Source organism: Spinacia oleracea, chromosome 5, assembly GCF_020520425.1.
Source record: "Spinacia oleracea cultivar Varoflay chromosome 5, BTI_SOV_V1, whole genome shotgun sequence".
NCBI lineage: Eukaryota > Viridiplantae > Streptophyta > Magnoliopsida > Caryophyllales > Amaranthaceae > Spinacia > Spinacia oleracea.
Window position 1 is genome coordinate 35,447,840 of NC_079491.1, and position 15,479 is coordinate 35,463,318.

The 15,479-nt window shown below is 36.4% G+C and overlaps 2 protein-coding genes across 2 annotated transcripts; both read left to right on the plus strand.

Moving 5' to 3' along the window:
- Nucleotides 1-1,890: 1,890 nt before the first annotated feature.
- On the plus strand, nt 1,891-7,560 carry LOC110786935 (uncharacterized). The gene is made up of 3 exons (XM_021991516.2): nt 1,891-2,723; nt 5,338-5,635; nt 7,290-7,560. Exons 1-3 carry the CDS (start codon nt 2,064-2,066, stop codon nt 7,355-7,357), a joined length of 1,026 nt encoding a protein of 341 aa, XP_021847208.1. The 5' UTR covers nt 1,891-2,063; the 3' UTR covers nt 7,358-7,560.
- Nucleotides 7,561-13,577: 6,017 nt separating this feature from the next.
- Nucleotides 13,578-15,000, plus strand: LOC110786950 (probable serine/threonine-protein kinase WNK10). Its single transcript, XM_021991535.2, has one exon. It carries the CDS (start codon nt 13,724-13,726, stop codon nt 14,867-14,869), a length of 1,146 nt encoding a protein of 381 aa, XP_021847227.2. The 5' UTR covers nt 13,578-13,723; the 3' UTR covers nt 14,870-15,000.
- Nucleotides 15,001-15,479: the final 479 nt, after the last annotated feature.

Below are 15,479 nucleotides of genomic sequence, written 5' to 3' on the forward strand. Positions count from 1 at the left end.
ATAATTAAAAATTCAACCCCTACTCTCTCCCAACCCCACCCCTTCACACATTTCCCACTAACTACATTAAAATAATACCCCACTATCAACTACTACCTATTAAATTAAATAAGTCAATTCAAGTCCCTTAAACTCTGTGCCGGTCAAACCGGGTCGAGTATTCCGGGACGGAGGGAGTATTAATTAAAACTCCGAAAATCATAACTAAAACTCATAAAATCTTAACTAATTAGTTTCAATGCTTAACTAATTGGGTTCATTGATTAACTAATTGATTCCATTGCTTAACTAATTAGTTATTAATTTTAACTAAAACACGATAATTCTTAACTAAACCAAAGAAAATCTTAACTAAAACTCTTAAAACTTTAACTAATACTTAGAAACACGTAACTAAAACACGATAAAATCTTAACTAAGCTTAAGAAAATCTTAACTAACAAAATAGTTAAGATATAATTCTCAACTAATTGATTTCATAACTAAATATGCCAAAATTATAACTAAAACGGAATAATTCTCAACTAAAACCATGATGACTTTAATGCAAACAAAAGTAACTAAACTATTTTATTTCATGACTTAATAGGCCAAAAGTATAACTATAACCAAATAATTCTCATCAACTAAAACCAATTAAATCATTACTAAAATAAATAAAACAAAATTATTTTAATTTACAATTTGCAATACAGATTGAAAATCATAAGAGCTTGCAAAACCTAGAATTAGAGAGCATTAAGCATCCAGGAGATGCGCAACTGAGATGCCACCCTTGCACGCCTAGCAACACAACCCCGCACAAACCTTGCGAGGCTTCTGCAGCTGCCTATCCCTCGCGTAGCAGCCACCAGGCGGTCCAAATCTTCCATCAGCTTCATCAGTTCATCATAACTGGCTTCACCATCAGCATTAGCATAGCCATGAGATCCAAAAGGAGGTGCAGATGGTCCAGAGTTCCTCTGAATTCGGAGCACTAGAACCTGAAAAAACACCGCAATAACACGTTCAATCAATTAATGTAACACACACATTTCAAAAAATAAAATCAACATAAATGAAATCAAGAGGTTCATCCAACAATAAGGAAACAAAAGAGAAATTAAAAGCAGGAGGTTCACATTAAGAGCACGATTTACATCCAACAAACGGTTTACATTAAGAGCACGATTTACATCCAACAAACGATTCACCAGCAAATTACAACAACAAATTTAGTCAAACAACACTTTAAGAGCACGATTTACATTAACTGGAAAATCGTACAGTAATCTTAATTACACCAAAACCTAACCCTAGATATTGCGATTCAAACTTGAAAACATGAAGAAGATGGAGGAGATCAAAGATAATGGAGGAGAGAGATAGAAGAATTACCTCGTCGACGCTTCATTCTCAACCTCGTCGTCGACGCATGAGCGAAACAAGTAGCCAATCACGAATCGCCAAAAACTGATCGGATTAGGGTTTGATCTTTGAACCGAATCTTGAGCGCTTCCGTGCTAAGGAGGCGGAGGTTTAGATCGGCGGTGCTACTTCTCCGATGAGAGATCATTGCTACTTCTCCGAGATTTGAGGAGAGAGAAAGAAGAAGAGAGTTTAGGAGAGAGAGGGGGGCAGAGAGTTTGAGGAGAGAGAAATGAATTAGGGCTTTGAAATAGGGTGAAAAATAGAGATTTATATGACCCGCGAATTAAAACCCATGAACTCTTTCGACCCGCGAACTGACCCGCGAGTTGGGTGAACTGACCGGTCAGACGATCTTATTAAAAAATTTGTATTATCGGTATGGGCATGAAAATATTATGACATGGACTAGTTAGACCCAACCCGTAGACCTGATTTGCCAACTCTATTTCTTAGGTATAATTTTTATTTTTAGGTGAATCGTTTTCCGTTTCAGGGTTCAGCCGAAGGAAAAAAGGCCCACCTGGTTTCTGGGTCAAGCCAAGGTTTTCAAGCTTAAACCCTGATGTAGGGGTTTAGTCAACAACTCTTTCCCTCTCTTCTACCTCCCTCTCTCTATCCCCGCAAACTTCCCGGCGGCCGCCACCACCACAACCATGTCTCTAATAGCCGGCTCCTACGAAAAATTCATTTGGGGATACAAACTCCGACAACCCAAAACCACCACCTCAACCGACCAAACCTTAACCCTAACCCCCCAATTCTCCTACGCTGCCCACGTCTCTCCCATCAAATCCGTCGCCGTCGCAGGGGTCGTCGCCGCCTCCTCTGCCGGCGATGACACCGTCAAGCTCTACGACCTCTCAACCTCCTCCGAACTCGGGTCACTTTTACTCGAAACCTCTGTTAATTCTCTCTCCTTCTTCACCCCTCCTTCTCTCTCCTCCTTCCCTCGCAACCTCTTCGCCGCCGCTGACGACGGGTCCTTCTCGATATTCGACGTCGACCCTTTCGTCCTCCTCCAGACAATTCAGGTTCATAAGAAGGGGATTAACCATCTCTGTGTTCATCCTTCCGGGAAGCTGGCGTTGACTGTTGGTAGGGATTCGTGCTTTGCGATGGTTAATTTGGTTCGGGGAAGGAGGAGTTATAATTGTAGGTTAGAGAAGGAGGCTAATATTGTTGAGTATTGTTCGGATGGCGGTCGGTTTTTCATGGCTTCTGATGAGAAAATTACGGTTCACGAGGCTGAAGATGCGAAGATAGTTGGAGAGTTTGAGTGTTCTAAGCGTGTTCTTTGTGCCGCCTCTGGCGAGGTTTGTGTTTCTCCCCTGTTCAAATTTTACAATTTGAGCTGATGTGTGATACTAGTATTGCTATTAGTACATTAATATGAAGTTATAATTTGTTTTATGATAAAAATGATAGAAAAATGATATTCATTGCTGATAAAGTTGTTCCAAAAGTTTGATTTTGGCTCATGATTCTGCCACAGAGAGTGTGTTTTGGTTGATAAAGTTGTGAAATTCAGTGCAAGTTCATTTGTTATGGACTTATGGGGTGGGGAGTTGGAAAGTTGGTTAGAGTGAACCAACATTCAGTGGCCTAATCTTCTGAGTGAACCAACGTTCATTGGCCTAATTTGCTTTGTACCTTTAAATCACAATAGTTTGTTAGTTGTGTTTCGATATCTGAGACAAGCCACTTCAGGAACAATTTAGATTGTTTTGGCAGGCTACGGTTATCGTGTTGTTTTGATTCAGTTGATTTTGGATTGTTAGTCATAGGGTTGTGTTCAAAATCTTCAAATACCAAGATTTTAATATCAAATTTGGGATCCAGGTCTTTGTTTTAGCCACTTCTGAAGTTAGGTTAAATGGTTAATGTTTTGTGACTTCTGTATCAATGTTGATCTAGCAATATTTTGAATCATTCAAGGAAATGAAACCTAAAAATTACTTCCTACGTGATAGTAATTTAGGCAATTTTTATCTATCTTGGGAAATATGGCATATTTTGGGAGGACTTGTAATATGGAAGCGAGATGTTCGGTGCAGGTTTTGATGGCTTGCATGTACTCCGCACTACTTTTGTTGGCTGTAGTGATTTTGGTCAAGTGGTCTTTAATCTGCTTGAAGTTTCCACGAGAGGGAATAGTGTACGTGGATGCCAATGCTTCCTCTGCTGTGGCAGATTGAGAGATAAGATGTACGAGCTCTTGAGATAAGGTGCCAACAGGAGCACCAAATACTAGTCGATCTTGGCGAAGCCAAGAGAGTGCAGCGGGATTAGTGACAGAAATACCATCATCATCCGTGATGGAGGCAGGTGCGACTCTGGGAGGGGAAAGAGCCATCGCAAAACCTGAACTATGAAGAGATCGTAGCTTAGGATGGTATCTTTAACTTGGGTTTTCCACACAATGTAGTTGGTAGGGGTAAATGTAATGTCATTGTGAAGATGAATACATGTGAAGGGCTTGGTTGGAATTGGATCATTAGTGTTTAGCATGAGAGATTGATTTCCAAGAGCCATAAGGAAGGGGAATAAGGAAAAAAAATATTAGATAAAGAATGAGAAAGTTTTGATACTTCTTTATTAAGACTTAAGGTCTTTAAATACGCTTACAAAGTTCCAAAATTTACAATGGAGCTTAATTTAAAAAGCACGCCTTGGACGCAAGGCATAGCTCCTAGGGCATTAGCCGTTGGGTTTACAAGGGAGCTTAGTTTTAAAAAGCGTGCCTAGGCGCAAGGTGCAGATCCTAGTGCCTTAGATGTGACAACGCATGCACCTACAAAAGGTGTGCTCCTTATGATCCTTTTCCTGGGCTCAAGGTGCAACACCTTAGACGCCTCATGTATAAGGCTCCAATGGCTGACATGTAATAATTTCTTTTTTATAAAGCACTACTTGTCTTTAATAGCTCCCTAACCGCCATAATTTATTATGACAAGAGGAGAGAGAAAACCTGAAATAAGACATGTAAACCCTTTTTTTTTAAAAGTAAATCTTTTATGTAAGATGTAGTCCATTTCTTCTTGGAATCTGAAAATAAAGAGTTAGTGATTAAAATGTCATGTGAACCTTGCCTAGCCACCCAATGTTTCTGCCTTTTCTTTTTCCTTTCTTTCTCAACAAGGCTTTTAATTGTATTGTACTTATTACTTTACCCGTGTGACTAGTAGTCAATGTATAAAAAGGCTCAAGGCGCAACAAGGCGATTTGGAGTTCCCAGCGCCTTAGGCGCGCCTCGGTGCGCCTCGGTGCGCTTCATTGAAGTGAGGCGCTCTAATAAAAAGTTTAAAAAAAAGTGAAAAAATGGTGTGTGCCTTCGTAAGTGCGCCTTTTTTGCGCCTTTTTGCGCCTCAAAGTGCGCCTTTGTGCGCCTTTTTGCGCCTTGGTGCGCCTTTTTGCGCCTTAGGTGCGCCTCATCGAAATCGCCTCGCCTAGACAATAAAAGGTGCTGGTTCCAATCGCCTTGCGCCTCAGAGCCTAGGCGCGCCTTTTATACACTGCTAGTAGTAATACTATTTTGATTTTTTTTTCACAGAAAATAAATACTACCAAAAATTTACGCACCTTGACTACAAAAGCCGTACGCCTTTGCCTTGCACGTAGCCTCCAGGGACTTTTGCGCCTTGGTGCTCCCCGCGCCTTTTAAAACTACACAAAGGAGTAACAAACTATAGGAGTATAGGATACATTCAAGCTAAACTAATTAACCTAAAGATAAATAGGAGTATATCTACATTAAACAACTTACAGACTGAATTGGTAAGTAGTAGAAACAAAGTAGACTAAGCCAATAAGCTTAGGTGATCTTATCTTCATCAGTATTAACATAGGGTTTCCAAGTTGTAATTATTTGTGTTTCTTTTGCGGTTGAGGGATTACCTTTGATTGATGTGTATTAACCGATTGTTGCAGAGTGGACTCATTTTCACTGGTGGTGAAGACCGTGCGATTACAGCTTGGGACACGGTTAGTGGGAAGATTGCATACAGCATAGAAGATGCACACAAGTCTCGTGTTAAAGGGATAGTTGTGCTCTCTAGGGACGTGAATTCTGGTGCTGCCGAGGATCCGTTTTTATTGGCTTCTGCGTCTTCAGATGGAGTGATCCGTGTCTGGGATGTCCGTATGACCAACAAGGAAAAGTCAAAGCCATTGTCTGAGGCCAATACGAAGTCAAGGCTAACATGTCTGGCTGGATCATCTATTAAGTGTGAGTGTTGTGTCTCCTTTTCATCCTTATTTGCGTTTCTTGCTTTCTTGTTTCCACTTTCCAGCTAGTTTGTTTGCTGCCAAGCACCCTGTCCTGTCTCACCTTGGTATATTGTGTCAGTTCCTTTGATGCTCCTGCTGTTAAAGTAATAAAATTTTGACTGTAAGTATTAACAAAATATTCGTGGTAACAGTAACATCTTAAGTTAAATGAAGTATGAGAAAACTGGTGATTACCAGCTGTTTATGTTCTTCCTATCTGGTAGTTTAGGATCATTCAGTTAGTCAGTGCTTCATTTATCTGTCATTGAAGACCCTCCGACAATATGATGAACTTTGTATGCCCTTAGTAATCTTATTTCCCTGTCTCTAATACATGTTGGGATGTATATGTTTTCTTTGGCGTATTGTAATGGAGTATTTTGGAATGCTAACTTGGATATCATAATTATACAGGACAGCTTAAATTGGATATTTTAGGCTCATTTTTCAACAATTTCTCTTTGATCTTTAGCTTCTGCCTTCTGGTATAATTATGCTGTTCTGTCTTACTGGAGGAACATTTTTCGATTCCTAGTAATCAAATTTGGGAATTGGTGGTTGAATTACGTAATTCTACTACTGAAAAAGTGAAAATGTAACGTATATATGTCAGTTAACCCCTAACTGATGACCATAGTTTAGTGGCCTAGGTAAAGCAAACCTCTCGAAGTATTAGCCAGGATATTATGGATGATATGAAGTGGCTAGGGGCCATGAATAATTTCCTATAGTGATTGAGAGAAGCTGTAGGACTGCTGATATGTGTTAACGATTTGGCCACAAACCTATTGGTGGTGAATGGTGATGGGCATGGAACTCTAATTACCTTAATGTTTAGTGTGGTGGCAAATCTTGCATCTTGCATGGATGCTCTAGTGATGAATTTGATGGTGGTATTAGTCCTGTTGGATATGTTTAAGTCGTGTATGAAACAGATAAATTGTGTGGATACTAGAAACAAGGATTGGTTGTTGTTGTGGAATGCAAAACACCAGGCTTAATTAATTAATTAGATGCTAGCAAATCATTAAAGGAAAGCCATATCTTAGTCTAACCATTTGAGCAAATTTTATTTCAGCAGTTCCTTACTTTTATGTAAATTTTGCTTTCACTTGCAACTGTGTTTTAGGATTAAGTCGTGTATGATCTCAACAATTTCACTTTTAAATTAGATCAGTAAAATGGACAATTCAGACTGAAGGTGCAAATTTTGAAAATTGCAAGTAAGCGACTTTTGACAATATGAGCTGTGTAGCTTCCTACTTACTAACCATTTACAGCCTATTAATGTCCAAGAGATTGGAGATTTTCGCTTAATAATCTTTCACTTGCTTACTGATTAGTAACTTTGTGAATTGTGACTCCCTTGGGGTTAGGGGTTGGGTAAGAGTTGAGCTGTCTAGTTGGACTTTGACTAGTTCTTAAGCACTGGCGACTTTAATTGGTTCACTTCTAAGTTATGACTCCGGATGATCAAAAATCCAAAATTTAAGCACCAGCGATTCTGGTGACATTAAGCTGTAGTGTATTTGAAACATTGTCATAAAATTTGCACATTTACTTTCTGAATCCTCATGCATTTTTAAAATTAATAATAATGTTTTCCATTTCAGCTTTGAAAAAACTACAGTTGAAGAAAGATACTCTGGAGAAGAATGCTGTAGAAATGGAAGAATCATAGTGTGGCATATCCATGAAAGTGGCAAGCTTTGTTGTTTTACATGTCTAAATGTGTGTAAGTATGATAAATTTTGTAGAGGTGCACATCATGATCGGATGCTGTGCTCATCTATTCGATATTCGGTGGGCACAATTTTGGCATGTCGGAATTTTGCATTTGGATTTATTATTGATCTATGGAGTATTGTTTTATGAGGCCCTCTAGCTTATATGGTGTAAGTTTGTTATACTATGGTTATCTTTCTTAGCAATAGTTGCTTAGATAAAATTATCTGATTCTATATTTGTAGTATCGATTTTGTATTAGCATGATGGAATATATTTGCCAATACAGGAATCAATTGTTGGTTTTGCAAACCAAATTTTATTATGACCCGTTATTTATAAGTTAATGTCAATATGTTCTAAATTCCAACTAGAAATTTAATTTGAGTAGTGATTTTCTCCCCATGATAAACAAATTGACTAAGAACTTGCTTTTGAATCTGATTGAAAATTCCACTCATTTAGTTTGGCTTATGAATACCGTAGTTTTTCGATGAATCTAAAGCAGTAAAACCTAGACTTTGTGATTGAGATTTGAGAAGATTGAAGAACGGAAAGAATATGGGTACAACCGTACAAGATATACAACGTAAACATCATACTGTCTTCCTTGAAAATGGTTTCTACCAAGATATGGTTTTGCTTACGCTACATCACTGACGTCATCTCGTGTTCTTAATCACTAGTCTTTTGTTACTCAGAGAAGTGAACAGATAGATGAATGTGTTTGTTTGCTCTGGAACATTAGTTTTTGTCAATAGAGTGTTTTTAAGTGGTGAGGACTGAGGAGTAGAGTAGAATTGAAGGAAGATGGTAGTTTTGACTTAGTAGAATTTGGCAATTAATACATGATTATTACAGAACTTGCCAATTACTACATGTTTTAAAAAGTTGTCAATAAGACTATATTATATTCGATTTATTTTGACTGAACTTATATTATTTGAAGAACTTAACTGGATTTAGCATTTGAGAGCAAAAAAGGGCAGGAAACCTCTTAAAGAAGTTCTTGGGGGAATAGAGGGCTTCTACAAGTAGTTAAGAAATTCGAATCTGGGCTCGTTTGGAAGATTGGAGATGGGAAGAGTGTTCGAGCTGTTAATATGCCGTGGGTAAATGGTTCAATTTCTGTTGACCCTAAAGTTTTGATGATGACAAAGCAAACTCCTGACAATTGGTTAAGTTATGTTGCATAATAGGTTCCGAGATCCTTAGAGGGATAATGCTAAGTTAAGGAGATCCTGAGTTGGATAAACTAAGCAACGTGGAATATAAGCAAGTAATTGATCCATGTCAGACACTACATTGAAGATATAATCATTAAGCAAGTTTACAAAGGCGAGATCCTTAGGCGAGTTCCTAAGGCGAGATCCTCATATATTATGTGGATCCTCGATGTTCCAGATAAGGAACAAATTGGGAAGACTTCAAGTGAAGCTTCTAAAGGTGCAACATGAAGAGTACAACATATGAGTTTATGTTTAGGATTTATGTAAGTATTTAATATTGTTTATACGTAATTTGGAACAAAAAGAACTTAAGTATTTTGGTACGTTTTAAATTGAAATATATTAACTGTAATTATAAAAGAGTTTTAAGTTGGAAAATCTTTGTTAATAAATAAAATGAATTTAATTAATAAATGTAAACATAGGATTCTGTTTTCATTCTCCTTGTTTCTCAAGCAAAAGATTTTCCATGATCCAACTCTCCCACGTATTTCTGTTTAAACGTGCAATTAGTGTTTTGATTTGGTCTCCCTGTTTCTCTCCAACTATGCCCATGTTACTGAGCAGTAACAGTTAGTGGGTAGTTGAGGACAACATGGGTATCCAACCTTAGGTAAAACTCCTCTATAAAAGGAGAAGAGTTTTGGCTTTTCAAAACACAACTGATTTCTACAAAATCTATCTTAAAGAGCTTAAACGTTTTAAAAGAATCAGTTGGCAAAATAGAGTGTTCCTTGAGTTCCTTATTGCTATAAGCTTTATTACGTACTAGAATCTATCTATCATATTGTATTTTGGGTTTAAGGATTGAGTGATCCTTGAGTGACTTAGAGTTAAGTCAAAGAGAGAAAGAGCGACTAAGAGTTTAGTCAAAGAGAGAAACAATGACTTAGAGTTAAGTCAGAGAGAAAAGGAGCGACTTAGAGTTAAGTCAGAGAGAGAAAGAGTAGCACAGTAATCGAAGGGGATTGCTGTGGGGAACTCGTGTTCGAGAGGAACTCGAGTTAAAGAGTGTATTTGTAATAGAGTTATTGCATTAATACAAAAGAGGAGTGAGGTTCTTCTTGATTAGGGTCAAGAAGGCTCCTCCGTTTTATATCTTTCTTCGCTCATTGTTCTCAATCTCTTTATTGTTTAAATTCCGCAAGAAACTTACTCAAGTTCCCAAGAAACAATTCACCCCCCCCCCCCTCTTGTCAAGTGTTCCTACTGAACTATCAATTTCTCATGTCAACTCAAATCAAGCTATTGGACCAGCAAGTAAATGGATGGTTAATGACTTTGTTACGGCTAGAAGTGAATGGAATGTAGCTTTGGTTCGAGAACGTTTTGAATGGAAGGATGCTATGTCTATCTTATCCATGGAACTACCAAAGAGGCAAGCAAAAGACTCATTGTATTGGAACCACCACCCATCGGGCAAATTTATCATAAATGCAGGATACGCTTACTTAGTTGGCCATGAGAATGAGGAGCAAGATGTGGCTTCGCATTTTTCCAAGATCATTTGGAAACTTCGAATCTTGCCAAAATGGAAGGTTTTCTTATGGAATTTGTATTATGATGTAGTGGCAGTGAAAGGTAACTTGGTGAATAGGGGCATCAATGTTTCCCCTGAGTGTGATTATTGTGGTAAGGATTGGGAAGATACTCAACATCTTTTTCGATTCTGTAGCTTAGCGAGGCTAGCATGGGCAACATGCCCCTAGCAATTCGCTATGAAATTGAAGAAACGAAGCCTTTCTCGGATTGGTTCTGTAGCTATATTATGCTTTTCTATAGCAAGGATTGGGTTAATAGCCCAAGAATAGATCTTTTCGTAGCCATGTTGTGGAGCTTATGGGTTATTTGGAATGAAAGGATTTTTAAAGACGTGGAGGGACACACGGGGAAAGTGCCACGTTGCACGGAACTAGGCTTAGCGGAATTAGAGATTTATAAAAGCCCAAACAAGGTGGACCCAGACCATTCACTGGTGGAAGACCAGCTGGTCCAGCCTCCAGGTTTCAACTATGTTCACCTGGGACGACAACATTCCTCTTTTCCTAACTTTGTTTTACAGGTTGACGGCTCGTGGAAGAAAGCTTCAAAGAAAGATGGAATAGGGTGGGCCATAAATCATAACTCATAACGACAACAACATTATTTCAAGCACGGATGGAGGAGGAATGTATGGTTTAGCGAACTCTGCTCTTCATGCGGAAGCCAAGGCGTGCCTCCAAGCTCCGAGGTGGTGTGTTTCGAAAGGGAAGGATGAAGTACTTATTCTCACAGATTCGGTGAATTTGATAAACAATCTCTCGAAGCCAAAAGCGGGAGATATTGCTATACAATGGACTATCTCAGAGATAATAGAGTTGGCATCAACGTACAAAACATGTGTGCTCATCAAGGTGGACCGACAACAAGTTTCAAGGGCGCATGAAATTGCTAATATGTGCCGCCTTTCATGTTTTTCTTTTAGTAACTAGTATTTCCTAAGGTTAATTTAGCTATTGTAAGAAAAAAAAACTTATTTTGTCTGAAATAAACTTACGTGTGTTTAAAAAAAAAAATTTATTTTTTCTGAACTTATATTAACTGATAAAATAAGTCAAACATAATATAGGCTTAATCCCTACCTTTCTAACAGTTGATGTCAATTGCTACATTAGTCAATATTCTGGCCAAATAGTGAATTAATAATATCATAATTAACCCCTCTAGTTGTATTAAAAAATGAGGTATAAAGTTCAAAGGTCGTAATTTACAAATTGACGAATTAAAGAGATAACTTTATTGAGTTGTATTTGTCAAAATTTTCTTATTTTAGCCACAATAATTCAGAAAGATTTTTTTTTTTGGTGAGAAAAGAGGGTCAAGCCCATTAAATAGAAAGAAAACCACACACAAACAGAAAACAAAGAAAACACTCAAACCCCAAAACCTTAGCTACGAAAAGAAAACAAGAACAGAAACAAAAAAAAATCAGCTAGCTTCAAACTTCATCAGCTTCATGCCGCCACAGCAGGAACTTTGCGCAGCAGAGCTAGTTATTACTTTATTTCATTCAATTCTTTTTCTTAATACCCGTGCCCGACCAAGTGTATCTCTTAAATAAATACGGAGGGAGTATTTTGTAGTGATATATTTTTTCTTTTAATAAAAAATATACATTCAAATTCACTCATCTCTATTCTATAATGAAACTCTTGAAGTCATTATGGTAAATGACCTTTTGGTGCCCCTATAGAATAGTCTATAATACCTTACTCACAATTCAAATTGCATTTAATAATTTTTTTTAATAATTAATGCCAAAATTTAAGCAAAATGTGATACAAATTTACTAACTATGCTATTTTCCTAAGCTAAGGGAAGCATTCTTATTAGAAAAAAAAAAAAAAAAAGTAAAACCAAGTTTATTTAGTGACAATTATTTGGTAAAAGATGCAAATAATACATGTAGTATACTCCGTAATCACTTTGAAGATTAGGATAAATACGAAGTACAAAAATGCTTAAATTATACACAAAAGATTTAATATTCACTTTTTAAGATTAGCAGCAAACAATACGAGTACTAATTATACACTAGAGATGTAGAAAAAACTATGCGCTTTACTCGGTAAAATATCAATGTTCAATACAAAGTACCTAAAAGAAGTAAATTGTACTCCGTGTTAATTATACATTTAAAGACGAACCAAACAAAAAATACAGTAGAAGGTAGATTAATGCTGGTAAAATAATACTTGGAACTTTGGAAGAAGACGAATACAAGGGTGTGCCAGATCGAAGGTCGAGATGGAGGGATGAATTAATATTTCATTTCGATAGAATTGGTTGAAACTAATACCTGATTTTTTTAAGGAAAAATTAATATATGATTTATTTTATAGGTTATTGCTTCGTTTACCAGATTTGATAAAAGTGGTAATTTGAGAGTAACAATATTGTATGAACTTTTCACAAAAAATAAAAAATAAAATAAAATAAAATAATGTATGACCTTGCACAACACATTTTAGGATGCTTAACTGCCGATATTTTTTTTAGTAATTCAACAGGTTTCAATCTAATATAACTAAATGCTTTAATGATTTTATTTAGGTCATATTGTACTTAAAATGAAAAGGGATTATTTTACGCCTAATACACATAATCCGATCATGAAAAAAGTATTCTCAACCTTCGTAACCAAAAAAATTTAATGGGTGTTATCCACACCAGTTAAATATTTTAACCCAGAACGTTCTAATAATGTTAGTTATGTGCTGCAAATCTATTGGGCGGAGGAGTGCATATGGTTATTAGACAAATGTATTGCGAGGAAAATAAAAAGTAAAACACACTATTTTATATGATTAACTTCTCTATTTTGGCACTACAATTTAAATATTTCATCACATAAGTATTACATTGTTTCAATATTTTAGATATTTAGTTCATGAAATGATGTCTAATTTTTCTATAGATGAACTTAGCAAATAATTTTTATTGCCTGTTATTTTTTGTTTTCAGTTGTATAACATAAATTTTAATTCTTATATACTCCCACACACATTACTTATATTTATAAGACTAGTAATATAAAAAATAACGTGCAACATTTTAAAATTTATCATAAAAAATTTAGTTAATATGTTAAAAAGTTACCAACAAAATGGAAATTCTCACAATTTATAATATTAAAATATTATACACCGAGTGCGAAGCGCGAAAGACTTAATCTAGAAATTTTAAAAAAAACTTGATATTTTCTATTTGCTTTTACTTTGATAGACACAATTAACCGAACACTTCGATAATCGGATAAATGAAAACGTAACCCTAGCTTGTAGCAAACCGACTTAGTTTGTTGCATTATTTATTAATTAAAAAATTGAAAATCAAGAAATGATATTTTCTGTTTCTTGATTACCGACTTAATCCCGACTGTTATTATAAATATAAAGCATCCATTATTTATTATTTATTATTTATCTCTCATCCATCATTTTGATTAGTCATCGATCGTTGCAAAAATCCACAGAAATTATACAGACAAACTTCCTTCCAAAACATCTTAAGAAATATTTTTCTGGTTCTGTAATCTGTACTGCTGTTAGGAAATGGCTTCCTGTCCAGAGGTTGGATACGTCTCTCGTTATGATGTTGTCGAGAGAGAATCGACAGGGCGGTATGCAAGGTACGATATGATCATAGCACAAAGTGGTATTAAAACAGTTTACAAGGGCTTTGATGGTGTTAATGGTCTCGAAATTGCTTGGACGAAGACAGTTTTAACAAAGGAATTATTAAAGAACGAGGAATATGTCAAGAGTTTGTGTCAAGAAGCTAATATCTTGAAATCATTGAAGCATGAGAGTATTGTGAAATGCTACGATTCTTGGGTTGATTTTGAAAACAAAATCATTCACATGATTACTGAGCCTTTTTTTTCTGGGAATTTGGTAAGGTATCTCAACAAACATACTTTTCAAGGCAATACAATAATCAAGAATTGGTGCAGACAGATTCTAAATGGGTTGGTTTTTCTTCACACTCACAATCCTCCTATTATTCACCGTGATATTAAGTGCGAAAACATCTTTGTTAATGGAAAAACTGGGAGTGTTAAACTCGGAGATTTCAGTTCGGCCATGATTCTTGATGATAAATTGATGATCCCACCAGAGGTTAGTGAGAAAGTTGACATATACGATTTTGGGTTATGCATAATACAGATGTTTACTAAGGAACCGCCATACAGTAACAAACAGTATGCTCGTGCAAAGGCTAAGTTGGGTGTAATGCCTGCTGATCTAAACAAAGTGACAGACCCTGTGGCTAAGTTGTTCATTGAAAGGTGTCTGGCTCCTGAATCTGAAAGACCTTCTGCAATTATTCTCTTGGATCACCCTTTTCTTGCACAGACTGTTCCTACCACCTTAAGAGCAAGAAGGCTGAATCTGAGAACATGTCTTCGTACTGTGTCTAATCAGGTGGATAGATTACAACCTAAGACATTCAAATTAACAGGGGAGATAGACAACAATGGTTCCATATCTATGTCCTTGTTGATTACTTTTCGAAGTGCTAAAGAAGAGACGATTCAAATACATTTCTCACTCAAAAATGATACAATTCAAGAAGTCGTCGCAAGAATTGCAACACAGAATGGCTGGTCAACTGCTGAAGCCACGCTTGTTTCTGAACTCATGGAAAATCGGATAACAGCACTCAAATCTTCTGATAGTCGTTGGAGTTGTTTCTGAATATCAACTCAGTATTGCACATCATTCTTTACAGATATGACTTGTTTGTTAAATTCTAGTTTTCTGGACATTATTCTAAGCTGTTTTTTTTGTTAAATTCTAGTTGAGTGTTATAGTTTTGTTCAGGTCAAAAGTAAATTTGGTTTAATATGCAAAGTCCCACTGTTTTGGTTCATTTGTTTTCATCATTACTATCCATGTTCATTTGTTCTTACATATTCTATTTCACTGATGAATTTAACAAGGAAAATCCTTTAATCAGGTGTTTGAAAAGGTTTTGTTACAAAGTCTGAACAGACAGTGTGATCACTGATCAGTATATGACCTTGCCATCATATCCTTTGATAAGTAAAGACCTCAGGTCATACAGTTGATTTGACTTGATCGTTGCTAATCTATCAAATAATAACTTAATTCGGTCTTCCTAATTAAGTAGAAAGAGTCGGAAAGGGTCGAAGCCAAGCAAGGGCGGATCTAGAAATTATAAAAAAGTGGGTCCAAAAAATAATGCCAACTTTATTGCATTTTTTTTAAGTCACCCACATTTCAAAATCTAAAGGAACAATTCATTTGGTAAAATAAAATTTGGCACCAAAAGAAAGATAAAATA